At 40.4% G+C, this 27,098-nt stretch overlaps 1 protein-coding gene across 1 annotated transcript; it reads left to right on the top strand.

Moving 5' to 3' along the window:
- LOC115153054 (vertebrate ancient opsin-like) lies at positions 1–24,305 on the top strand. Its single transcript, XM_029698095.1, has 5 exons — positions 1–862; positions 4,288–4,498; positions 10,533–10,650; positions 10,862–11,095; positions 22,214–24,305. Exons 1-5 carry the CDS (start codon positions 496–498, stop codon positions 22,448–22,450), a joined length of 1,167 nt encoding a protein of 388 aa, XP_029553955.1. The 5' UTR covers positions 1–495; the 3' UTR covers positions 22,451–24,305.
- Positions 24,306–27,098: the final 2,793 nt, after the last annotated feature.

Here is a 27,098-nt window from a genome sequence, read left to right as displayed (position 1 = left end):
CGCTCGAATTGTTGCGAGCGAGTCGACTACAGGCAACATAAGTCACCTAGTAATTCAGTTGCTGGTAAGCCTTCTCAAGGCTCACATTCGGTCCGCACATATTCATTAAGAAAGAGTTTGTTTATTTGCAGCAGTGCTTTTGCGGTTTTGTGTACCGTTGCTGTTTTTCTAGATACAGACTCACTCTTTAACACAGCCTTGAATTCTGAATAACTGTGGATTCGTCGCTTTGGTCCAAAATATGTGCTTTCATGTAAAATGCGGATATCAAGAAAAGTATGCAAAAGAATACAAGGAATGGCTGTTGATCCAGTAATTATTTCAAACGAATGCTCTTTACGCGCGACTCTGGGCATGCTGCAGCTTCGAGGAGGAGAGTCCAAATTAAGTTGTGAAAATGAGTAATGGACCACAATTTCTCTGACCCTTTACACAACCCACGAGTGCAATAGGAATTTTACTCTATAGTCAAGTGCAATTATTTTGACATGGACAATGGATAATATAAGAATTGCAGTAAATGGTGTTTCTTATAACGAGGCAGCCGAGATCTACAAACCATACGCTGATCCGTTCACTGGTCCAATAACACATCTTGCACCTTGGAATTTCGCAGTTTTGGCTACGTTGATGTTTGTTGTAACATCTCTGTCTCTTTTTGAAAATTTTACTGTTATGTTGGCCACTTACAAGTTCAAACAGCTGAGACAGCCCTTAAATTATATCATAGTTAATTTATCTGTCGCTGATTTCCTTGTGTCACTCACCGGTGGAACAATAAGTTTTCTAACAAATGCCAAAGGGTATTTTTTTCTTGGAAATTGGGCTTGCGTATTGGAAGGTTTTGCTGTCACCTATTTCGGTAAGTTCAGCATGGATCATGGTAATGTTTTTGAATAAGTAACCTGGGATGCTGGTGTAACCGCACAGTTTCTGCAGGTGTCAGTGTTGGAGCTGTTTAGATTTCCGCAATGTAGCAAAATAATAGCGTTTGAAAGTCAGACTGATTGATTGTTTGATTCATTTGGTATCTTAGACGTTTTTTTTAAAAAGACAGATAATACATACAGAAAGGAATCCATCCATCTGTTGTAGTGCATTTGGCAGTTCTTTGAAAGCATTTTGTGGTGCTGAAAAATGGACATAAAACTGATGACAAAATTACACAGACAAATAGATATGATCGTCATTTTTTAAAATTATAATAACTGATCTAATTTAGGAAACCCAAATGTTTTTTTGCACACGAGGGTGTCGACATTTTTACAAATTAATTCAAAATGAAAAGCTGAAATGCCCTTTATGGCCTAAATAAATTCAGGAATAAAAATGTGCTTAACAAGTCACAAGTTGCAAGGACTCACTCTGTGTGCAATAATGACTACCTCACTTCTGTACCCCACACATACAGTTATCTGTAAAGTCCCTCAGTCGAGCACTGAATTTCAAACAGATTAAACCGCAAAAACCATGAAGGTTTTCCAACGCCTCGCAAAGAAGGGCACCTATTGGTAGACGGTTAAATTAAAAAGCAGACATTGATTATCCCTTTGAGCATGGTGAGGTTATTAATTACATTTTGGATGGTGTATTAATACACCTTGTCACTACAAAGATACTGGCTTCCTTCCTAACTGAGATGCGGTAGATTTCACCATGTGGTCAATTGTGACTTTAAAACAGTTTCAGAATTTAATGACTGTGATAGGAGAAAACTGTGGACGGATCAACAACATTGCAGTTACTCCACAATACTAACCTAATTGACAGAGTGAAAAGAAGGAAGCCTGTACAGAATAAATATATTCCAAAACATGCATCCTGTTTGCAACAAGGCAATAAAGTAATTCCGCCAAAAATGTGGCAAAGCAATTTAACTTGTTGTTCTGAAAACAAAATGTTTGGGGCAAATGCAATACAACACATTACTGAGCACCACTCCATATTTTCAAGCATAGTGGTGGCTGCATCATGTTATGAGTATCTTGTAATTGTTTAAGGAATAGGGAGTTCTTTAGGATAAAATATAAACTAAATGGAGCTAAGCACAGCCAAAATCCTAAAGGAAAACCTGGTTCAGTCTGCTTTCCTCCAGACACAGAGATTAATTCACCTTTCAGCAGGACAATATCCTGAAACAAAAATCTACACTGGAGTTGCCTACCAAAAAGACAGTGAATGTTCCTGAGTGGCCGAGTTACAGTTTTGACTTAAACCGACTTAAAAATCTATGGCAAGACCTGAAATAGTTGTCTAGCAATGATCAACAACCAATTTGACAGAGCTTGAAGAATCTTGAAAAGAATAATGGGCAAATGTTTCACAATCCAGGTGGGGAAAGCTCTTGGAGACTTACCCAAAGACTTACAGGTGTAATCGCTGCCAAAGGTTGAATACTTACAAATGTCAGAATTTTTCTCCCTATTTGACAGAGTATTTTTTGTTTGTTTTACAATTTAATCAATTTTAATCCCACTAACACTACAAAATGTGGAAAAAGTCAAGTGGTGTGAATACTTTCTGAAGGCACTGTACATACTCTTACAAAAAAAGGTCTACCAAGAACAAAGTGTTGTTCCGCTGTCCTTGTAGTAAAACCAAACCCTTTTTGATTCCAGGTAGAACCTTTTCACCAACGGGTACTTTGAGTGTTCTACCTGGAACCTGACAGGGACAGCCAAATATAATTTTATGGTTGTAAAATCGAAGGACCATTAAAATAGAACTCAGGTGCTAATTTCCAGGCCGGTAGTAGCCACTACAGCAATGTCCATCCAGAACAACGAGACAGTATTTCTAGTTAAGGGGTTTTTAATGGACAGAAAGGATCCACACAGACACACACACACCACTCTTGAAACTGACAGATTCTGGTTCTGTAAGGGCGATAATATAAATGTAGGCATATTTGCCTTCTGCAGGGCTAGTTTCTATCTGCCCACTAAACAGGCTAGTGGACTAGTACATCAACAACAGGAATGTCTACATAATATAAACACCAGAGCATGAGCGATTTACATATTACAAAGGAAATAGCCTATCACCTCAAATGACAAATGCTAACAAACGGCTAAAGCTACTAGGCATGCTAACATACACTACTAATGCATTCTTTGTATAAATGCTAGCCAAGCTCAACATACATGGAAAAATACAACAACAGACAATACTTAGCAACAAAACCAACGGTACATAAAGATCTTAAAACACTTATGTTTTAGATGCACACACAGTAAAATGTCAGACACCAAGGATATTGCACACAAAAGGAAAAGGGTAGCAGGAGGGGAAAAAGTAGAGCTCGTCAGGATGAAAAGCAATGTTATCTGATTTGTGCCCTGCCATGGTAGGGGTCGTACACGAATGAACCTGAAGTCTCGGGAATATAGGCTGCTGATTGGCTAATATAAGAATGTCTGGCATGACCTTGGCCAACACTAAATGTGGTTTATGGTCTGAAGAATAGGAGACTAAAACTCAGTTTCCACTGGGATTTAAAATTAGGGGCAAATTTGAGCTAGTCCACCAAGGCCAGTCTAGTTTAGGTTGTCTTCAAAGTGCCATTGGAAACGGGGCTTCAGCTGCCTGACTAAACTAACCAGAAGGGAGTGCTAGAAAGCTGGCAGTTTTTACAATGGTTCTAGGTAGCCATTTTAGGTAGAGTGAAGTGTAGAATGGTAGTGTTTAGCACATTTTATGAAACGGGTTGTTTTGATCATAGATGCTGATTGGACGAGCAACATTCCTAGCCGTGCTGTATTCACCAACAGGCACACCTATGCCTGCTAACAGGTCCATCTGAATTATTTCTCACCCTCCATAAGAATATAATCATATTCAGGTTGCTGTTCGAATCATCTATTGTATTTATCTGAATTTATACACTATTTCCCTTTGCTTCTAGCCTTGGATTTAGTTTGGTAAAGTGGGGTTAATATAAGCGTGACTGAGTTAGCTGAAGTTGTCTAGCTAGCTAGCGACAACAACTTTAGTCAGCCTGCATAGCAACCATTTTTGTTAACGGACTACCAGTCCCTTTACCTAGCAACTATGCAAACATAATTTACGTCTGGAGCGTGTCTGTAGAAACATGACCAAAATAACTAACACACAGATTTTTGTCCGGACTATATCTTCTGGTGGAAGAATGAAATTGTATTTATTTACATCTCAAGATCATGTTTTTAATGAAAATATGTAATTCATTGTTATTTTAATGAATATAGTCAGCCAAATGGGTAGATATGTTTCTTCTGGGCCCTACAGACTGTCTGTGCCTCCTCTTAGGGATTGTGGCTCTGTGGTCCCTGGCAGTCTTGTCCTTCGAGCGTTTCTTTGTGATCTGCCGGCCTCTGGGGAATGTTCGTCTTAGGGGGAAGCATGCGGCGCTGGGCCTGCTGTTTGTCTGGACCTTCTCCTTCATCTGGACTATCCCTCCTGTGTTCGGCTGGTGCAGCTACACCGTCAGCAAGATTGGCACCACCTGCGAGCCAAACTGGTGAGAGGCAACTGAGAGAGCAGAGAGCACACGTAAACATAGATGTACAGCAACCTCGACCTCCTGTTTGTATCATAAACGCACGCAGGCACAAACGGGTCATTTTTGAATTGCAGTGGCATTTGGGCATGGCATTTTGTATTTATTTAAATGTATTTGGGTAAGTCTGCCCATTCTTAATCAACTAATATGGCAGCTTAATGACTTTAAATAATTTTTGCTATTATGATAACATTGTAACTTACCAACAGTAGCGGTAGGAACACCAATGACACATTTTAGGTAATTTTGGATTGTCTTAAATAGAGGTCATCAACCCATAAAAAATAATTGACAAACGTAATATCATAATCATTTTGCTCATAATGTAATTTCCCTTCATTTAAATCAAGTAACACCAATACCATTTTTTTAAATTTATACACACAAAATGATCAATGGAATCCTTAAATTCATGGCATACTAAAAGGGTGTGATTAGCAAACTGTTTTTCTTTAATGTAGACCCCTCCCCGATAAGAGTTTGTCACTGGAGGAAATGTTCAACGTTCGTGTATTTCTTTGTAAGAAGTGATTTTCAAGGCGGAGACACCAATGACATCAAGTGAAGGAATAGACATGATTGTTTTGTATGGTGTTTATTCTCTACAAGAGCAAGGTAATGTTGATTAGAAAGTCTTTACTTCAGCATCACTCTGTAGCCTGCATACAGCGCCATTCAGTGCATAGGAAGTAATGCCAAACTTGGCTCAATAGTACTATATAGTATAACACTCAGATACACATAACAGCAGCGCCATCTATTGGCTTGGTGACATCTCGTAACAATTACATTTGTTAGATTTTTATTTTATTTGAATATCCTTCTTTGTTTTTATTGCTCTATCCAGTGGTTCCAAAACTTTTTATTGTCCCGTACCCCTTTAAACATGCAACCTCCAGCTGCGTACCCCCTCTAGCACCAGGGTCAGCGCACTCTCAAATGTTGTTTTTTGCCATCATTGAAAGCCTGCCACACACACACTATACGATACATTTATTAAACATAAGAATGAGTGTGAGTTTTTGTCACAACCCGGCTCCTGGGAAGTGACAAAGAGCTCTTATAGGACCAGTGCACAAATAATAAATAATTTTGCTCTTTATTTTTGCATCTTACATATAAAACCTTATTTGTTCATCGAAAATTGTGAATAACTCACCACAGGTTAATGAGAAGGGTGTGCTTGAAAGGATGCACATAACTCTGCAATGTTGGGTTGTATTGGAGAGAGTCTCAGTCTTAAATCATTTTACACACACAGTCTGTGCCTGTATTTAGTTTTCATGCTAGTGAGGGCTGAGAATCCACTCTCACATAGGTATGTGGTTGCAAAGGGCATCAGTGTCTTAACAGCGTGATTTGCCAAGGCAGGATACTCTGAGTGCAGCCCAATCCAGAAATCTGGCAGTGGCTTCTAATTAAATTACCGTAATTTCCGGACTATTAAGTGCACCTGAATATAAGCCGCACCCACCGAATTAAAAAAAAAAATATTATTTTGAACATAAATAAGCCGCAGGTGTCTACCGGTAGATTGAAACAAATGAATTTTACACAGGCTTTAACGAAACACGGCTTGTAACAAAAATAAATAGGCTTTAACGAAACACGGCTTGTAACAAAAATAAATAGGCTTTAACGAAACACGGCTTGTAACAAAAAATTTGCAGTAAGCTTTAGTTGTCTTTTCGCAGAGTCAATTCCTCACGCTGCTGTTTCCAACGTCTTATCATCGACTCATTAAGACCGAGCTCCCGTGCAGCAGCTATATTTCCTTTTCCAACAGCAAGATCAATCGCCTTCAACTTGAAAGCTGCATCATATGCATTTCTCCGTGTCTTGATGAGGGTGACAAAATGACTACCATAATCAGAATGATGGGAAGTTTGAGAGCGCTCGATTTAATCCAAACAGTAAACAAAAAAGTTGTTTGACCGTAACCCGTTCGGCAATTTCATTGGTCTAATGAAAGCTTCATGCCGCCAAAAAACTGAGCACGTCACAGAATGTGTTATTTTGGAGAAAAAAAAATCAAAAGCGTGAAAAATCCATATATTAGCCGCGTCATTGTTTAAGCCGCGAGGTTCAAAGCCTGGGAAAAAAGTTGCGGCTTATAGTCCGGAATTTACGGTACATTTTCACAGAACCACTTGTTGCAATTTCGATGAGGCTCCCTTGTTTAGATATCGGTAAGTGGACCGGAAGCAGGGCATGAAAAGGATAACGAATCCAGTTGTTTGTGTCATCTGTTTTGGGAAAGTACCTGCGTAATTGCCCACCCAACTCACTCAGGTGCTTCGCTATATCACATTTGACATTGTCTGTAAGCTTGAGTTCATTTGCACACAAGAAAACATACAATGATGGAAAGATCTGTGTGTTGTCCTTGATAATGTAGAAAGAAAAGAGCTCCAACTTCTTAATACATTGAATATAGTTGCCGAGAGTCCCTGTAATCCTAGATTAAGATCATTCAGGTGAGAAAAAACATCACCCAGATAGGCCAGTCGTGTGAGAAACTCGTCGCATGCAAGCGGTCAGACAAGTGAAAATTATGGTCAGTAAAGAAAACTTTAAGCTCGTCTCTCAATTAAAAAAAATTGTCAATACTTTGCCTCTTGATAACCAGTGCACTTCTGTATGTTATAAAAGCGTAACATGGTGTCATAGTGTCGTAAGGATTGGACCAAGGCGCAGCAGGTATAGTGCTCATCTTCTTCATTTATTTAAAGATAACACTTAAACAAAACAGTTCCATAAGGCACACAGGCTATACAGAAAATAACCACCCACAAAACACAAGTGAAACAAACACAACTAAATATGGCCTCCAATTAGAGACAACGACAACCAGCTGCCTCTAATTAGAGGTCATTGCCAAAAACCCAACATAGAAATAGAAAACTAGATATAAACATAGAGAACATAGAACCTAAACACCGAAACACACAAAACAAACACCCCCTGCCACGCCCTGACCAAACTACAATGACAAATAACCCCTTTTACTGGTCAGGACGTGACACATGGTCGCTGCCCATATCATTCCCTAGTGCAGAAATTTAACGAGAGTTCAGGGGCCTTGCTTTAACAAAGTTAACAATTTTCATTGTAGTGTCCAAAATGTCTTTCAAGCTGTCAGGCATTCCCTTGGCAGCAAGAGCCTCTCGGTGGATGCTGCAGTGTACTCAAGTGGCATCGGGAGCACCTGCTTGCACGCGCGTTACCACTCCACTATGTCTCCCTGTCATGGCTTTTACGCCACCAGTACAGATACCAACATGAGCAGCAGCTACGTTTGGCTACATACGGACCGTTAGTGGAATTCCCGCGAGAAAAAAACCTCACCCAAATGTATAGCCCCGTTGCAAAATATAAATGGACTGTTTGAAAATGTGAAGAGAAAAAAAAGTTTAATAATATATATAATAATAATATATATATATATTTTTTAAATGGGAATCACATTTTCATTTGGCGTACCCCTGACGGCATTGCGGATGTACCCTAGTTTGGGAATACCTGCTCTATTCAATATATTACATTCTTATTACATATATTAGTACTTTAAACAATGCCTTAAGGTAAAGTTTTGCAGTATGAAGGAGTTGCAATACTATGTAAAATAAAACATGAATGATGTGTAACTATTTGTCATTTTAAAGTGTTTTTCATCGTTGCAAAGCCATGGGATGCAAATGCCACCACAATTCAAAAATGACTGTAATCCTCGCAAGGTGAGCTATTGAAAGGTATTGAAAACAGGGGTGTCAATAATTTTGATCCCTACCTTTTTTGAGAATTAAATCTATTTTTCAGTGCAACTGTATTAGTATAAAATAACATACTTTTCAAATGTTTTGGAGCACACAATAAAGCTCAATATTTAAAATAATTTAATTAATTTATTCATTTTCTCTCATATTTTTCAAGGTTGTCAATAATTTTGGACCCCACTGTATAGCGTTTTGCAAATGAAAAGATTGTCTCTCTGAAATGAAACCATCAAGTGCTATATTTTAAACAAACACGGATGTCATCGACAACCCCATGCCCTGATTAGACAGTGAAAAAAACAAACCAATCTCTTTCATAATTTCTTTAAATAATAAAAGATAATTTACCAACATTTCTGAAAGTGTATATATAGCATTTTGGAATTAAACTATTCATATAACGACTAGCTAGAGGTTAAGACTAAGCCTTGTGTATGTAACTTAGTTCATGGCACCTTGCGAAATTATCTCACCTTTACAATGGAAAAACACTTTCAAGTCAAGGAGCCAAGCTAATTTGGCCCTACGGGGTACCCTCCTAGAGATCATGGTAATGGTGTTAAGCATTGCTAATCAAAGGGAGGCGGGTAAGGGGGCTGATGAGCACTGCCTCTGGTCCGTTGAGAGAGCCATCGCTAAGGCAGTGAAATACAGTCAACAATGCAATTATAAGCCACATTCAAGGATATACATAATATATCCGTGTCCTAACTTGTCCCTCTGCGAATACACAGCTTGTGTTCTGTCAAAAAACATTTAGGTCATGTTGACTTCCCAGCAGGGACTGAGGAAACATAGATGTAGGGGCCCACATGCATCCACATAATGCATTTTCAATGCCTCATTTATGTATTCAACCCAAGTAGCATTAGAATGCACACTATTCACATGATTCAGAATATTAAAAAGAGGTCAACTTTTCAATTCTAGACATTGTGAAAGTTATGAATTTCATGAAAAATGACGCTGATTAGAGTGTACAGTATGTTATGTTGACCCGTGATAGAATTGCTGTCAGTGTGCCACCTTACAATGCAGTATTGCATTGACTTCCATTCAAATCCCCTCAAATCCTTAAATCCTATGGGCTGTGACAGGCCGATAAGGCATGCGTTATGCTGGGAATCTAAATCAGTAGGGCGCCTGGGGGACTGTGGGTGGGGACATTTTAGTTCGGTGCACCTCCCTACACTCAACTTCTGATTTAGAGTCTGTCTCTGGTTCTGTGTGAATGAATCCCCAGCTTGCCGCCTTTGATAGCGGTAACCGGTATTTATAATGGAAATAACACAATTAGTCTTCCATCAACTGGCCCCTGGGACTCCAATTTTGTCCCATAGATTGGCTTCAGCTGTAGAATTCCCACTTTAATTTAATCTCAAATGAGGTACAAAACAGAATAAGCCTATCTGAACGGCCCAATACGACCCTCCGCCTCTGTCAACATTATGTCACACACCTTCATGGTGTCCTTAAAGGCCGAATCTAAGGTTGAAACAATAATAAAGGGACACCCCGCCTATGTTTTGGTAAAAGGCTGAGGCATTGGCCTGGATAAATGTAGCCACTCTCAGATTAATACGCAGAGCTATGGATGCAAGGACTGACCATCCATTATATCAAAATGATTGTTTTAACCATGTTTTGAGGCTATACAGTGGTGGTTTACATTTACAATGTTTACAAACATTGGAGAAAAACTTATGTTTTGGGTTCTCATGGGGTGACAGTTGAACTAAGCTCATGAGGCATTTATAAGTTAATAATATGTATACACTGAGTGTACAAAACATTAAGAACTCTTTCCATGACATAGACTGGCCAGGTGCATCCAGGTGAAAGCTATGATCCCTTATTGATGTCAGGAAGGTGTCCTTAATGTTTTGTACACTCAGTTCAAAAATGGATGCAACAACAACAGATTGCCCCTTTTTAAAGTAGCAGTTAACTTGAAAAAAAAAGATTTTGCTTGTTTTTGACATTCCTGGGTTATTTTTACAAACCATTTTTAAATTTATTGTCTGGCTCCAAAAATGCTAGTCAGGAGATGCTGGACATTGCTATATAACAAGCATATATATTTAAAAACAGTTTGAAAATCAGCTTGAGCTTTATAAGAGTGAACTATCACTTTAAATACAGACTCAGCCATAAGACCAGGCCATGTAGCAAATGCTGGAAATGTCATTCAAATGTTTATGTTCTACTTTCCTCAGGTACTCCAACAACATTTCAAATCACACCTACATAATCACCTTCTTTGTGACCTGCTTCATAATGCCCCTGGGGGTGATCATCTACTGCTATGGGAAGCTCCTACAGAAGCTGAGAAAGGTCAGTTCCCATTTATAAAATACTGGAACTATTGGGAGTGGATGCAACTGAACCAAAGTAGTAATTGGCCAATCCTTGGCTTGTAAGGTCTAGTCTTTACATCCTGGTGTATTCAAGCCTTTTAGTTAAGTTCTTAAAGTATTTTAATAAACTCACACGGCAGACTTTCTAGCTCAATAACCGAAGGTGTTTGTTTTCACGTAACCCTCAGGTGTCCCATGGCAGGCTGGGTAACGCCAAGAAACCGGACCGTCAGGTGACACGCATGGTGGTGGTGATGATTGTGGCTTTCATGGTGGGCTGGACGCCCTACGCAGCCTTCTCCATCATTGTCACAGCCTGCCCCACCATCTATCTGGACCCCAGACTGGCTGCTGCACCCGCTTTCTTCTCCAAGACTGCTGCAGTCTACAACCCAGTCATCTACGTCTTCATGAACAAACAGGTATCTCCCTCTTTTCCTCCTGAACGCATTGCTATCTGATGATATTCTCTGGTTTATTCATTTCACTGGAAGCTCAAAGATTGTGGATAGGCTATATTGCTGTTATTATTGTTGTCCAATGGTTTAGACAGCCATTCCCAGGTGTCCTGGGAATAAGGCCAGGATACAATCAGATCAGTAGTAACACGTGTTAGCCGACAAACACATCGTTTGTCATTGCTTTTGTTTTGCCAGTGTCGGAGGTGTAACTGTGTTAGAACTGTCAAATCCACAAGCGGTTCCTGGCGTTGCCTATCGTGGACATGCCGTTGAATGCACTTAATTGCAGCCACGTTACAATGGAGCCACGTTACAAGTTCGAATACTGGATTATGTGATGTAATCTACACCTTGATTAGGCTGATATAAATCCCTATTATTTTGTTTATTGAAATTACATTTGAGTTTCATTATTTCTATATAGCCTACACGTTCTTGTTTGGAACTTCTAACACGGGTCAGATTTAAGGACGGGTGTGGTTTCATTACAATTTTATCACAAGAACAGCCGCTTACCGATTGGACAGCTCTAACGCAATTACATGGCTGACACCGCCCAAACAAGAGCAATGATAAGCTATGCGTTTGTCGACGAAGACGAAATACAATTTGGCAGTGTTCAACAAGAAAAATGCCCACCAGTTCTCTGACAAGTTGTGGGGAGTCTCACTCAACTGACACATAGCTGAGAGGCATCACATTTACATTTACGTCATTTAGAAGACGCTCTTATCCATCGAGAGCGAATTACAAATTGGTGCATTCACCATTAGATATCCAGTGGAACAACCCCTTTACAATAGTACATCTATATCTTATATCTTTTTTTTTGGGGGGGGGGGGTTAGAAGGATTACTATATCCTATCCCAGGTATTCCTTAAAGAGGTGGGGTTTCAGGTGTCTACGGAAGGTGGTGATTGACTCCGCTGTCCTGGCGTCGTGAGGGAGCTTGTTCCACCATTGGGGTGCCAGAGCAGCGAACAGTTTTGACTGGGCTGAGCGGGAACTGTGCTTCGGCAGAGGGGCCAGCAGGCCAGAGGTGGATGAACGCAGTGCCCTTGTTTGGGTGTAGGGCCTGATCAGAGCCTGAAGGTACGGAGGTGCCGTTCCCCTCACAGCTCCGTAGGCAAGCACCATGGTCTTGTAGCAGATGCGAGCTTCAACTGGAAGTCCGTGGAGTGTGAGAAGGAGCGGGGTGACATGAGAGAACTTGGGAAGGTTGAACACCAGACGGGCTGCGGCGTTCTGGATGAGTTGTAGGGGTTTAATGGCACAGGCAGGGAGCTCCGCCAACAGGGAGTTGCAGTAATCCAGAGGGGAGATGACAAGTGCCTGGATTAGGACCTGCGCCGCTTCCTGTGTAAGGCAGGGTCGTACTCTGCGAATGTTGTATAGCATGAACCTACAGGATCGGGTCACCGCCTTGATGTTAGCGGAGAACGACAGGGTGTTGTCCAGGGTCACGCCGAGGCTCTTAGCACTCTGGGAGGAGGACACAATGGAGTTGTCCACCGTGATGGCGAGATCATGGAAAGGGCAGTCCTTCCCCGGGAGGAAGAGCAGCTCCGTCTTGCCGAGGTTCAGCTTGAGGTGGTGATCCGTCATCCACACTGATATGTCTGCCAGACATGCAGAGATGCGATTCGCCACCTGGTTATCAGAAGTGGGAAAGGAGAAGATTAATTGTGTGTCGTTTGCGTAGCAATGATAGAAGAGACCATGTGAGGATATGACAGAGCCAAGTGACTTGGTGTATAGCGAGAATAGGAGAGGGCCTAGAACAGAGCCCTGGGGGACACCAGTGGTGAGAGCACGTGGTGCGGAGACGGATTCTCGCCACGCCACCTGGTAGGAGCGACCTATCAGGTAGGACGCAATCCAAGAGTGAGCGGCGCCGGAGATACCCAACTCGGAGAGGGTGGAGAGGAGGATCTGATGGTTCACAGTATCAAAGGCAGCAGATAGGTCTAGAAGGATGAGAGCAGAGGAGAGAGAGTTAGCTTTAGCAGTGCGGAGAGCCTCCGTGACACAGAGAAGAGCAGTCTCAGTTGAATGATCACGAAATCACATTGTATTTGTCACATCCGCCGAATACAACAGGTGTAGACTTTAACGTCAAATGCTTGCTTATGAGCCCTTCCCAATGATGCAGAGTTAAAAAAAGGGGTACTGGATATTTGAGGTAGAAATGTACATAAAGGCAGGGTAAAGTGATTAGGCATTAGGATAGATAATAATAAGAGTAAAATAAAAAACAGAGTAGCAGCAGCATATGATGAGTGTGAAAGTGTGTGTGTAGCATCGGTACGCATGCAAGTGTTGTGTGTGTATGTAGTAGTTTTGAGGCTACATGTGAATGTGTGTGGGTTTGTGTGAGAGTATACGTGTAGTGTGTATGTGTGTGTGTGAGTGAATGTATATATATTGTAAATATAGTCTTGTAAGGGTGCATAGAGTCAGTGCAAGATAGTGTCAATGCAGATAGCTAATTAAATGGTTACCCAGACTATTTAGCAGCCTTATGGCTTGGGGGGAGAAGTTGTTCCGGAGCCTGTTGGTCCGAGAGCCAATGCTTTGGTACCATATGCCGGACGGTAGCAGAGTGAATAGTCTATGGCTTCGGTGGCTGAAGTCTTTGGTAATTTTTCAGGCCTTCTTCATCTGACACCGCCTGATATAGAGGCCCTCGATGGCTGGGAGCTAAGCTTCAGTGATGTACTTGGCCGTCCACACCAACCTCTGTAGCGTTTTGTGGTCAAGGGCGGTGCAATTACCATACCAAGCGGTGATGCAGCCAGTCAAGATGCGCTAGATGGTGCAGCGGTATAACTTTCTGAGGATCCGAGGACCCATGCCAAATCTTTTCAGGCTCCTGAGGGGGATGAGGCACTGTCATTCCCTCTTCACGACTGTGCGGGTGGGTGGACCATGTTAAGTCCTTAGTGATATGAACACCAAGGAACTTTTAGCTCTCGACCCGCTCCACCACAGCCTCGTCGATTTGGATGGGGGCGTGCTCTCCTCCCTTTTTCCTGTAGTCCACAATCAGTTCCTTGGTTCTTGGCACCACACTGCCAGGTCTCTGACCTCCTCCCTGCAGGCTGTCTCATCACTGTCTGTGATCAGGCCTACTACCGTTGTGTCTTCAGCACATTTGATGATGGTTTTGGAGTTGTGTGTGGCCATGCAGTCGTGGGTGAACAGGGAGTACATGAGGATGACTAAGCACACATCTCTGAGGGGCCCCGTGTTGAGGGTCAGCGTGGCGGAGGTGTTGTTGCCTACCCTCACCACCTGGGGCCAGCCCGTCAGGAAGACCAGGATCCAGTTGCAGAGGGATGTGTTCAGTCCCAGGGACCTGAGCATGTTGATGAGCTTGGAGGGGACTATGCCTGTCCTTATATATTGTATGGTGTATGAATAAATGGCTGCTTTAAAAATGCATTAGCTCCTCGATACGCAGGCAAGTACCAGTTTGTTTTGCAATTATAAAAAGCTATCCTGCGCATTGATTGTGGGAAATGAGCTCTACAAATTAATGAATTACTATCACAGCGGTTCTTGATTTCTCTGGCTCATCTGCTCATTGGAAAGTAGATATAAATTTAGTTTTACACTGGGATTATTGGCAAGTCAAGTCAAGTCAGTAAAACAGACGTGAGTGAAGAAAACTGTGATTATGTGTGTAGCTTAGAAGTGTTCAATCAAATACTTTTCTCATCAATTCTAATTGACTCCAGATGAAAATCTCAGGGCTTTAATCAATCAAAACCACTTCCAGTTTGAGTGATATGTTTAAAACAACGTTAACATGCTGTTTAATTTGGTTTCACACTGTAAGCGTTGGTTTGTCAAACATGAACATTGGTATTTTCTTTTAGCAAAATAATCATGATTGAGTTATTCTGCAAATGTGAATATGGCCCTCAGTTAAAGATAGGACTGGCAAAAACCTCTTGATATCTGTTAACTCACTGAATGACAGTGAGAATATAATACGTACGATTTCTGCCAAACTACAGGGTGTAATCAAGGTCAATTTACCCAGCTACAGTCAGTCACGGAAGATCAGAGCCTACTTTTGAAGTTTGAAAATTATATAGAAAAATATACTAGAGATGAATAATCACCTTAAAAGTTAGTGAGCCAGCCTTGAAGGAACACTGAAAGCAGAGGTAAACATGCAACAGATAAAATTATTATTACAGTTTGTCACTAAACTGTGTGATGAGGAAAATAACAAATTCACTTTCAGTGCATGCTAAAGTAATTTTTTTTGCAGGCACCCAAAGTTGCCAAGAGTAGCTAAGAATGGGAAACCAAATGCTTTTAGTGAAATTATAATTTCAAATAACACTCACAGATAAAAAAAAAAAAACACTCACAGAAAGAAATGAGCAATTAAAAAAAATACAATTTCCAAGGTCTATGCATTTTCTTAACTTGGCTTTTGCAAACAATGCTATCAGTCGAACTAACCCTGGTATGCATTTCTGTAGGCATATTGATTCAATTGGGTTTCTCCTTGAAAGCACCAACCTATGTATGAAGGCAGTTACAAAGCCACCATTAATACATTTACACTGGTCATATTCAGCGGGTGTTGCGCGTTCCTATTATTATGCGCTCTGGCACGCTCAGACGAGAGTACTCTGAAATCGGAGTAGATAGCCAGAGTGAATTTACAAATGCTAGAGTTATGCTAAGTGGATAAGTTGTTCAAGTTCAGCATATCTAACTAGCTAGTTAGCAAAGCGATTAGATTTTTCTTCACACCTGCATCTAGCTGTAGCCACCAAAAAAACGATATGAGGGGAAAAAGTCAGTCACTCACCCATTCTTCTAATCACATGACATCTTCCCAGCAGCTAGCTAGCTAACATTAGGCTCCGGGTTTTTAGGTTGCTAAATAAAGAGCTACATAAAAAGATACGCTAGCCTATTAGCCATGTTATGACTGACTTGTGATCATTGCCCTTGCTAGTTTGATTGTATTGACATTCGCAGCCTTCGTCCGTTTTTGTCCAAAATATTGAGTCATCGAAACTGAAACAGTGCATCCCGAATGAGTGGAGGCAGCAAACAATGTACGAGGACAGCTGTGATTGACAACCTCATAGCAATATTTTTTGGACTACCAAGAAATGTATTGGTGAATTATATTGATCATGCATTGATCTGCATCCATCTATTCTGCCAACAATGCGTTACTGTGCGTCATGGAATTTTGAGTCAAGTTTAACCTATTTTTAAAACCTCTTATGAAGCTGGTTTTGCAGCATAAAATGGGAATTTTATATTTATGATTGTCTGTTTCTTTCATATCTGCAAAGTAGTTAAAACGCTGTCAGTTCCACTTTAAGTAGAATTTATGCACCAATTTTCAATAAGAATGAAGTTGGTTGAATTGACAAAATTCTGCATTTTAACATGTTCCTCCATGCACCCTCTGTGACTTCTATGAAGATTTCAAACCACTAACCCACAAAAATACTCCATTATTTCACCATTATTGTAAAGCCCTAGTTATTTAGTTATTTCTGAACATTATTATTTATTGCATGTGATTAGTATTTCATTTTCTCTTTCAAATGAAACATTGAACATTTAATAGTCAAATCATAGCGTAAAAGCAGGTGAGCTGGTTACTTTTTTTTGGTGTTTTGTGGTGTAAAACTGAGTGGGACAAGCATAACACGTCAACCCTGTTATCCATAGATAGACAGGCTAGAAACGTTAACAATAAATAAATAAATAAAAAATATGATTCTTGCATTAAATTGCCCCCCATGGCTGATTTAAAGACACACTCCTGTACTTTGGTGATTAGTATTTTTTTAACTCTCTCTTTAGGCTGGATGTGTCAATGTGTAGTTCATACATACATAATCTATGAGCAGAATTACCTTAATTAGCCACAAAATCCCTAGTTTGAAAGCGACTGTTGCTGTGAGGTGCCATTTTCCCTATTTACCCCCCAGGTAGCAATTCGAGTTTCAGCCAATGAGCTTCAGCCCCTCGACATTTGAGTGACAACTAAGAAGACGCACTATGGAGGGAATTCCAACCCGAGTTAAGTGCATTTAAATGGAATGCAATTCAATTTTTATGCTATTTTCTAAATTTTTATGCTCTATTCTCTCTGACCTTGAACTTAAGCATGAGAATAGCATGCTATTCACCCGCTATTCGTTCGGGATGGAGATCTAAGAAAACAAGGTGTGGTGGTGTGTCTACAGATACACCGTATTCTGACCTTGACTTAATTCTCTCATAATTACACCATCTTTACGTGTGAGGAAACCATGAATAATGTTGATCGAACTTGCCGGTTCCAAGTGGAAAAATAATCAACTTTTTTTTTTCTGATAGAAATAACAGCATTCGCCATGCACTGTAATTTTGTCAGCCGGTGATTGTCAAACTAATAACTGTCGGTCTCATGGTAATTAACCATTAATTAACATAAACACATTTAGCATCTCCTGGCTTCCACACATAGACTACAAGCCACTGATGCAGACCTTTGGAACAACTACATTTTAAAAAGTCTAATAAATCCATGTAATATAGCTTACACCTTCACAATAAATCCTTTATTTATTTTCGATAAGTCTAAAGAAGCATGACATGAAGAAAATGTAGTCTATTTCAGAATAACAGAATAGCATTCTTTGAGTTGTCTTTATGTTAGGTCCTGATCTGGCTGTGCCAAATGGCTGTGGGCTACACTAGTTCATTTAGCAGACAAGATTTGCTTAGAATTCCGTGGCATTGTTTAATAGTGTGAAGAATACAATTGAACAAAGCTGAATAAAATGGAAATATTTTCCCCAAACGATTTGAGGGAGTGCACACGTGCTGCTATTCAGTGTTGAGCGGTTAACAAAGAAATAGGTACTTCTTTCTCTATGCTTAATTTAGAGTTATTAATGTAACTTTAGTTATTCTACAAACTTTGGGCTATATGTTTTAATATTTATACATTGTAAGGCTGCATGATGCGACTCCAATGATGATTTGAAAAAGGTTACTTGAAAGGCATGAGCTCTGCTTTGTTTTTTGCGCAGGATGTACACTCTTCATTACTCTCTCATTCACAATTTGACAAGCACTTGGTAATGCCTCGAATTTCACGGCGGCATCCCCTCTGTGGCCGTAATGCACCCAAAAAAAATCCATGTCTTTTGCGGCCTGTGGCCATTGTGCTCTTTGCCCGGAGTGATGACTTGTGCCCTTCTCCCTGAGTGCTGTGCGCTCCTAAGCACCTCTCACTCACATGGCTCTCCATCACGTGATCGAGTCTTTCTAACAGGCTACAAGTGAAGACAGACACATCGAGGTGCATATTGAAGATATTGGAAGAACTGTCCACATTCACTTTTCGCCAGCCAACAAGATGAGTAAATGAGCAAAAGTACTAGCCTATGTCAATCTACTATCCCCCATAGTACAAAAGTTGAACTATTCAATTCTGTGTGAGAAATAAATATTCCAAACATAGTATGGGAGAGTTGTGGGATGCGATAGATCCCAAATTAATACAACCACTAGCAAAAAAATGTTACGCAATGTGGCTGACGCAACAGATCTTAACATTTATTTTAAAATGTTGATAAACTATTAGGCTATTTCTTCACATTATAAGCGCAGCGATGTGCACATGGCAGTAAGTTTGAATGTTGCATTAGCGGGAAAACACCATTATCAAAAGTGACGCAAATGCAATTATGCATGTAATGTTTTTATTATAAAGGTGCATTTTTGTGGTGAAAATGATCTTCCCCAAACTTGAAACTCATGCTGCTTATGTATGCCAGTTAGGCTCTACACACCTTGTAAAGCGGATATATTGTGCTTAATTTAAAGATGTAATTTGGCGACTTTAGTTGTGATACAAACCTTCTCAAAAAATATAGGCCTATGGGCTAGGCTACATTTTTTACTTTTTTTATTTAACCTTATTTAACTAGGCAAGTCGGTTAAGAACAAATTCTTATTTACAATGATGGCCTAACCCGGCCAAATCCGGACGACATGAGGTGTGCGACACAAAAAAAAGGCAGTTTCTTATGGGGGCATTATTCACAAGTGATAATATCATTCACAAGTGATAGGCTAATATTGTCATCCATCAGAATATTATTGATTTAATCTTGTCTTTACATATACTAAATCATATAGCTGTGAAATTTGTTTTGATTTAGAACAGACCATTATCATGCACCTGTCTCGAAACGGCAGCGGGTAAAAATAAATCTATGCACTTAAATAGCAAATGGAGGACGCTTTTCCCGTAGTTAATTTTCATGCCAACCAGGTAGGCTATACTCTTGTTGTAAAGATAAACAATGTGCTTAATATTAGGATAGTTGAGAAATAAATATACTAGGCCTAACTGATGGGATCCTCCTCTTTTTAGTAGCGATGTCGTGGAAATTCAGTACTGAGAGAGACTTGGGCATTTCTTCAAACAATGAACTTTATTTAATATCAATTTATTATTGCAATAATGAAACCATCAGCCCAACAGTCTTGACTGTCGGACCGAGTGCTTAACTTTTACAGAAATGCAGAGTTTTTGCATATATTGTAAACCTAAACATGCTGTCATGGTTGGCTCCACCCTTCCCATGCAGACTAAGGGCCATCATAATGCACTCTGGGTTCATCTCCTAGTTATCTGCCTCTGGTGTTATTTTTAACCCCACCTTGTCTTAGTTTCCCAGATGCCAGGATAATTAGGAATACTGAGGCCTTTGTTCTGCTCCTCCAGGATATCTCTATCCTGGCTAAACATACACCATATCTTGTCTATGGAATGCAGGCTGAATCAGACCATGTCTCACATGCACAATCATAGAATGGAATGTGGCTGTTGGGTTTTATCACTAAGATATCCATCAGTTGTCAGCTCAAGCTATCTCTAGTAAAACCCATGTCCTCGGCGCCCAGACTAGCTGCAGGAAGCTAGAGTGGAGTCCATAAAAACACAGCATTAATAGAACAGAAATGTCTTAACTATTCATTTAAAAAAATAAGGTGAATATGTAACTTTTCCCTCACGGAGGCCATCACTCTGTTTTCAAGGCGCAATTGCATATTCAAAGGCATTTGCATTAATGTCAGAGTGATTAGAGGGACAATAGAGTGCTGAGTACCAGGCAGTTAGCAAGTTTGGTAGGCTACTAATAACCAGCAGCATCAGAGCTTGGAGAAGCCTAATTACCGTGACTAAATGGTCAGGTGGAATTTGACTGCCTTCATGACTCGCGGCAATAAGGTCACCGCAACAGCCCTATATATGAGTAATCGGTTTGGAGAAGGGGATTGTAAATCCACATAGCAATTTATTTTAGATAATTTTTTCCTTATGATCACTGGAGACGAATGTGAAACCAGTCATATGGAAGCAAACTGTAAATCATATCAACATGGCATGTATTGTGGACCCTTTTCACACAGTGAAGTAGGCTATAAATAACTGTGCCGTTATTCCACATTTATATTGTATTTGCGTGGATGAAATTTAGAGACCCAAGCTATAGGTTTTTGTACGGCTGTACATGCCCAGTTCATGTATGTACTTTAGAATGTTTTAAATATATGCCAGGCTTTCTCTGTTTTATTTATCATTTGGATCATTTTAAATGTTAGCCACATTCAGGAGCCACCATTGGTGATACCCACATACATTTGTACAGTAACTGTCACTTTAGTGTTTGTTTCCTTCAATTTGTAGCCTGTTTTACATCATTCCATTCCGTTTACCAGGTTAAACCTGGAGCCTGGAGCATGGTTCACGACAACTGGACCGTTGTCATACAGTTGCATGATTAGTGAGGATTAGGCTACATTTATAGGACTATTGTTCTATACACTTTTTTCCATCTTCCAATATTTCATGGATTGAACTTCAATATGACAACTTGCAGGATGAATCAAACCACCCCATTTTTTATTCATCAATATATTTTGTGTGTAAAGGCTCTCCAAACCAGTGTTTTTTATGATTCAAGATCAGAGTATTTTTAAATCTACCAGTTGGTCCTGAAACGGGGACGATTGTGCATATATGTAGATGGATTTCTTTCATTGATATCTATTTTCGGAACCCGTTCTCTATGTATTCTAGTGAGTCTGTCGAGAAAAGTCTAATTAAAGGTACCCCCTATTTAAAGGGATGGCTTAAGATAAATGTACGGAAAACCCTATTGAATGAATTCCATGACAAAATCTGTTGGCCAGCAAGTGGGACGGTGTTCAGAGGTTGAATTAAATGTATTCAGCGCGTGCAAGGGAACCACGCCTGCAAAGCCCGTTACCCATCTGCATAAGGTAAGTGAGAAAACCATCTACTGAGAAATGCGTAGGAAATGCTTACATTGCATAAGTCTGAATCTGGCCAATACAGTTTAGTCGGGGACCACATTTGGCTCGTGGTCACTACTTTCAGAGCTACTTGCAAAAACTATATAGTAATTATGCAGCTGGAGAAGATGGCTGATGTGTTTTACGTGCTCCTGACCAACTGTGTTTTTTGTTCGTTTTTTTGCGTTGTTGTTAACTTATATACTGGGCTGTACGCACTACCCTCTGTATTGCCTTGCTGTCAGAGGCCGAGCAGTTGCCATACCAGGCAGTGATGCAACCAGTCCGAATGCTCTCGATGGTGCAGCTGTAGAACCTTTTGAGGATCTGAGGACCGATGCCAAATCTTTTCAGTCTTCTGAGAGGAGCTATGGCAGTGTTGCAGTACGTGCTGGGCATCTCTTGATAAGTATGATAAATATCTCCGACCTGCACAGCCAGGTAACAATGTCTGCCGCGTATCTGCTTCTTTTTAAGAGGAGCTAAGGGATCCTGACAGTTCAGATATCCACTTATTGCCTGGCAGTGTGATATCACCTGGGTCCTGTTCAAAAGGCACCAAACAGAAGACTACTCATTAAGAAACAAAGAATGTGCTTTTTGAACGTGGCCAAAAAGAACGTTTATTTCATTGCCAATGCCTTCACTGCCTGTCTTGTATTTTCTTTTTCGATTGGCTGTTCTAATACCCTTTGACCTTTTTCCAGTTCAGGAAGTGCCTGATTCAGCTCTTTACCGGCAAGCCTGCGCCAGAGAACATGAATGCAACGTCGGAGCGACTGGGAATGACGGGGGAGAGCTGCACGGGGGGCGAGATGTCAGCCATAGCAGCACGCATCCCAGTCTGCGGCAACACCCAGCCTAAGAATGAGGAGGCATCCCCCAGCAAGTGCAGCTCCTTCGTCCAGCTGCCAATCCCAGAGAACAAAGTCTGCCCCATGTAGGCCAACAGAAGACTATCCCACCCCTGAACTCTCCTCCAGTCCTAACTGCCTTTTCATCCTCCCCTTCCATTGCTATGCAGATGCATTTTCTCTTACCCACCAACTTCTTGTGGTATGTGTTAGTTTAAAGATGCCAGGTGTAACCACAAGGGTTCCCTGGTTGACTTTTTATGCATTAGTAGACATGGAGGGAAACCATAGCACAAAAGAGGGACATAATGCTTTCATGTATGGCAAGCAGCCAGATCACCCTGACTGCCTCTATCTGCTGATTTTCATCTGAGGCTAAGCAGGGTCAGGCCTGGTTGATCTCTGGGGTAGGAGACCAGATGCTGTTGGAAATTGTGTTAGTGCCAGCAGGAAGCATTCTTCCCTCCTCAATATCTTAGTCCACCCTTTCTGTGGACACTGCTCCACAAAGGATTCCCTTATCCCTCATACCACCAATATATTTTACAGACATGGATTACCAACTGGGGTAATTTTTACCCCAAGAAGAAACTATTGGAAAAAGCAACAATCATAGCAAAATATCAAATGAATTATTATCAAAACATCATTAGATATGTAAATAATGTTATCTAAATGAAATAAATACTTATTTTCGCAAAATTATAGGTCATTTGCATATTCTAGAAAACAACAATAGACATTTCACTTAAATAATGTGCAGTTTTTTTTCCAAAGTACAATCCACAGAAGTACTATTAAGCCGATTTAACATCATTTGATTGTGTTATCATTTAGTTTTTAGAATGTTGATGTAAATATACATTTTGTCTTATGTGGTAAAAAAGACTGGCAATTTTAAAGGGGCAGTACACCAACATTTGAAATATACTTAATTTTTAAAAAGTGATTCATCCATTGAACCTGTGAGACAATGACCAACAATATGGCTTTGTTTTCTTTATTTACTTACCCCAAAGCCAGCATGAGCATCGTTGCTAGTGAAACAATGGCAGTGGTAGGGCCTAGGTCCGTAGGCTTCAGAAAGCATGCCCAAATCTTCAGTCACTTCAAACCAAATGTTATATCAACCCAAATACCATAACAAGTTGCACATCTAGAATATTGGAGGATTTTCTAGGAATTCATGTATTTATATAACGCTTCCCGTAGAATGACTATTTTTCGAAGAATACACACCAATACAACACTATATGTACATTTAGAGGGAAGCTGGTTCCTTTATTACAGTTCTACCAAGTATTCATACTGACATACTTTTAATGAGCTGTTTTGACTGCAACTAAGCATATATGTGTGTTAATGTTGATTTTGTACATGGTCATACCTAGTTATAACCAGTTATAACCATAGGCTAGTACATAAGGTGCTCCATCTCTGCAGGTGATCTGTCTATCTGGTCAAAACTACTGATACAGGTCCCCCTCCACCTAACTTAAAACTAGGTCTCCAGAGAAACCCGTATTCAAATAAAGACTTTTTTTTTTTAGATTTGCCCGAGAATAACTACTTTTCTGAGAATACAGACAAATACAGCTCTCTGTGTAGATCCAGAGTGTATCTGAGTTCTGTTTTGTTGTTATATCAAGTATTTATATCAATGGCAGATGTTGTATACCATTGGCAGATTTTTTTATGCACAAAAATAAGGTAATTTTGGTTTTGTACACAGTCATACAATTCGTAGTATAGAAAAGTACAATCTTATGTCAGCACATGGGGAGCTGTATTTCTGCAGAAGATCTGTCTATCTGGTCAAAATCACAAATAGAGGTCCCCCTGCACCCTCTGGTGGTATGGATAACTTGTTATTATGTCTTCAGAGAAACCTAGATTCAAATAAAAGTCCTTTCTATCAAATTACACTACAGTCGTGGCCAAAAGTTTTGAGAATGACACAAATAATAATTTTCACAAAGTTTGCTGCCTCAGTTTGTTTGATGGCAATTTGCATATACTCCAGAATCTTATGAAGAGTGATCAGATGAATTGCAATTAATTGCAAAGTCCCTCTTTGCCATGCAAATGAACTGAATCCCCCAAAAACATTTCCACTGCATTTCAGCCCTGCCACAAAAGGACCAGCTGACATCATGTCAGAGATTCTCTCGTTAACACAGGTGTGAGTGTTGACAAGGCTGGAGATCACTCTGTCATCCTGATTGAGTTCGAATAACAGACTGGAAGCTTCAAAAGGAGGGTGGTGCTTGGAATCATTGTTCTTCCTCTGTCAATCATGGTTACCTGCAAGGAAACACGTGCCGTCATCGTTGCTTTGCACAAAAAGGGCTTCACAGGCAAGGATATTGCTGCCAGTAAGATTGCACCTAAATCAACCATTTATTGGACCATCAAGAACTTCAAGGAGAGCGGTTAAATTGTTGTGAAGAAGGCTTCAGGGCGCCCAAGAAAGTCCAGCAAGCGCCAGGACCGTCTCCTAAAGTTGATTCAGCTGCGGGATTGGGGCACCACCAGTACAAAGCTTGCTCAGGAATGGCAGCAGGCAGGTGTGAGTGCATCTGCACGCACAGTGAGGCGAAGACCTTTGGAGGATGGCCTGGTGTCAAGAAGAGCAGCAAAGAAGCCACTTCTCTCCAGGAACATCAGGGACAGACTGATATTCTGCAAAAGGTACAGAGATTGGACTGCTGAGTACTGGGGTAAAGTCATTTTCTCTGAATCCCCTTTCCAATTGTTTGGGGCATCCGGAAAAAAGCTTGTCCGGAAAAGACAAGGTGAGCGCTACCATCAGTCCTGTGTCATGCCAACAGTAAAGCATCCTGAGACCATTCATGTGTGGGGTTGCTTCTCAGCCAAGGGAGTGGGCTCACTCACAATGTTGCCTAAGAACACATCCATGAATAAAGAATGGTACCAACACATCCTCCGAGAGCAACTTTTCCAACCATCCAGGAACAGTTTGGTGACGAACAATGCCTTTTCCAGCATAATGGAGCACCTTGCCATAAGGCAAAGTGGCTTGGGGCTCGGGGAACAAAACCTCGATATTTTGGGTCCATGGCCAGGAAACTCCCCAGACCTTAATCCCATTGAGAACTTGTGGTCAATCCTCAAGACAAACAAAAACCCACAAATTCTGACAAACTCCAAGCATTGATTATGCAAGAATGGGCTGCCATCAGTCAGGATTTGGCCCAGACGTTAATTGACAGCATGCCAGGGCGGATTGCAGAGGTCTTGAAAAAGAAGGGTCAACAATGCAAATATTGACTCTTTGCATCAACTTCATGTAATTGTCAATAAAAGCCTTTGACACTTATGAAATGCTTGTAATTATACTTCAGCATTACATAGTAACATCTGTCAAAAATATCTAAAGACACTGAAGCAGCAAACTTTGTGGAAATTAATATTTGTGTCATTCTCAAAACTTTTGGCCACCACTGTATAGGCGAATTAGGGGATTTTGGATCATTAGGTGATTTTGGCTTTATTACATTCCATTCCGTTTACCTTTCTTTCCTCTGTCTCGTCCGCATTAGTGGATCATATTAGGCTAACATTGTGCAATAATTGGGAACATGTATTTATGTCATTATGGGACTCAGACCACAGGTTAAACCTGGAGCCTGGCGCACGGTTCACTGCGACTGGACCGTTGTCATACAGTTCCATGCTTAGTGTAGATTTATAGGACTATTGTTCAAACCTTAATGTACACTTTTTTTCCACCTTCCAATATTTCATGGATTGAACTTGAATATGACAACTTGCAGTATGAATCAAACCACTCCATTTTTGATTCATCAATATATTTAGTGCGTAAAGGCTCTCCAAACCAGTTTTTTTTAATGAATCATACATATTTTCGTAACCCAAAAATATGCCGAAATAATCTACAAGATCAGAGTATTTTTAAATCTACCAGTTGGTCCTGAAACGGAGCAGAATATGCATATATGTAGATTGCTTTCTTTCATTGATATCTGTACCTTATGAAAATTCTATTTAAAGGTACCCCCTATTTAAAGGGATGGCTTAAGATAAATGTACTGAAACCATATTGAATCAAAACTCCATGAGTAAATCTGTTAGCCAGCAAGTGGGACGGTGTTCAGAGGTTGAATTAAATGTATTCAGCGTGCGCAAGGGAACCACGCCTGCAAAGTCCATTACGCACCTGCATAAGGTAAGTCTGAAAACCAACTACTGAGAAGTGTGTAGGAAAGGCGTGCATAGGAAAGGCGTACATTTGACAAAGTCATGAAACATTTGAAGAACTGAATAAACCACATTTGGACTATGATCAAAAATATGCCTCAAAATGACAACAGTCAGTAGGATGAGGGTTAAACCAAGGTCCTGATTCTGTAATCCCTAGATTCCATGGCCTCTCATACAATCATGGCCACCTAATCCTCCCTTGTTAGCCCCTTCATACTACAATACAAGATTATTTCAGCACCTCAAAAAGTGCTATACTTTAAAGGTTCCATGCATCAGTTTTGATCTCAATATCAAATAATTTCTGCAGAAAAAATACAAATAGCTTCTTTGCAAAGAGCAATTTCTCAAGCAAGAATTATTCTAGGACTGTTTGGGAGTGGTCTGAGTGGGGATTGGAAAACTAATAAATACCTGTTATTGGAATCCCTCTTTTTTTATTGGTCTATAGACTCATTTACCACCTGGAGATGTCACCAGGCAGGCCAAAACC

Source organism: Salmo trutta, chromosome 18, assembly GCF_901001165.1.
Source record: "Salmo trutta chromosome 18, fSalTru1.1, whole genome shotgun sequence".
NCBI lineage: Eukaryota > Metazoa > Chordata > Actinopteri > Salmoniformes > Salmonidae > Salmo > Salmo trutta.
This window is presented reverse-complemented; position numbering and strand designations above follow the sequence as displayed.

Coding starts and splice junctions, on each gene's coding strand:
- LOC115153054 (XM_029698095.1), top strand. CDS start 496: ATGGATAATATAAGAATTGCAGTAAATGGTGTTTCTTATAACGAGGCA. Junction 10,651..10,861: donor TCCTACAGAAGCTGAGAAAG/GTCAGTTCCCAT, acceptor CGTAACCCTCAG/GTGTCCCATGGCAGGCTGGG. Junction 11,096..22,213: donor ACGTCTTCATGAACAAACAG/GTATCTCCCTCT, acceptor ACCTTTTTCCAG/TTCAGGAAGTGCCTGATTCA.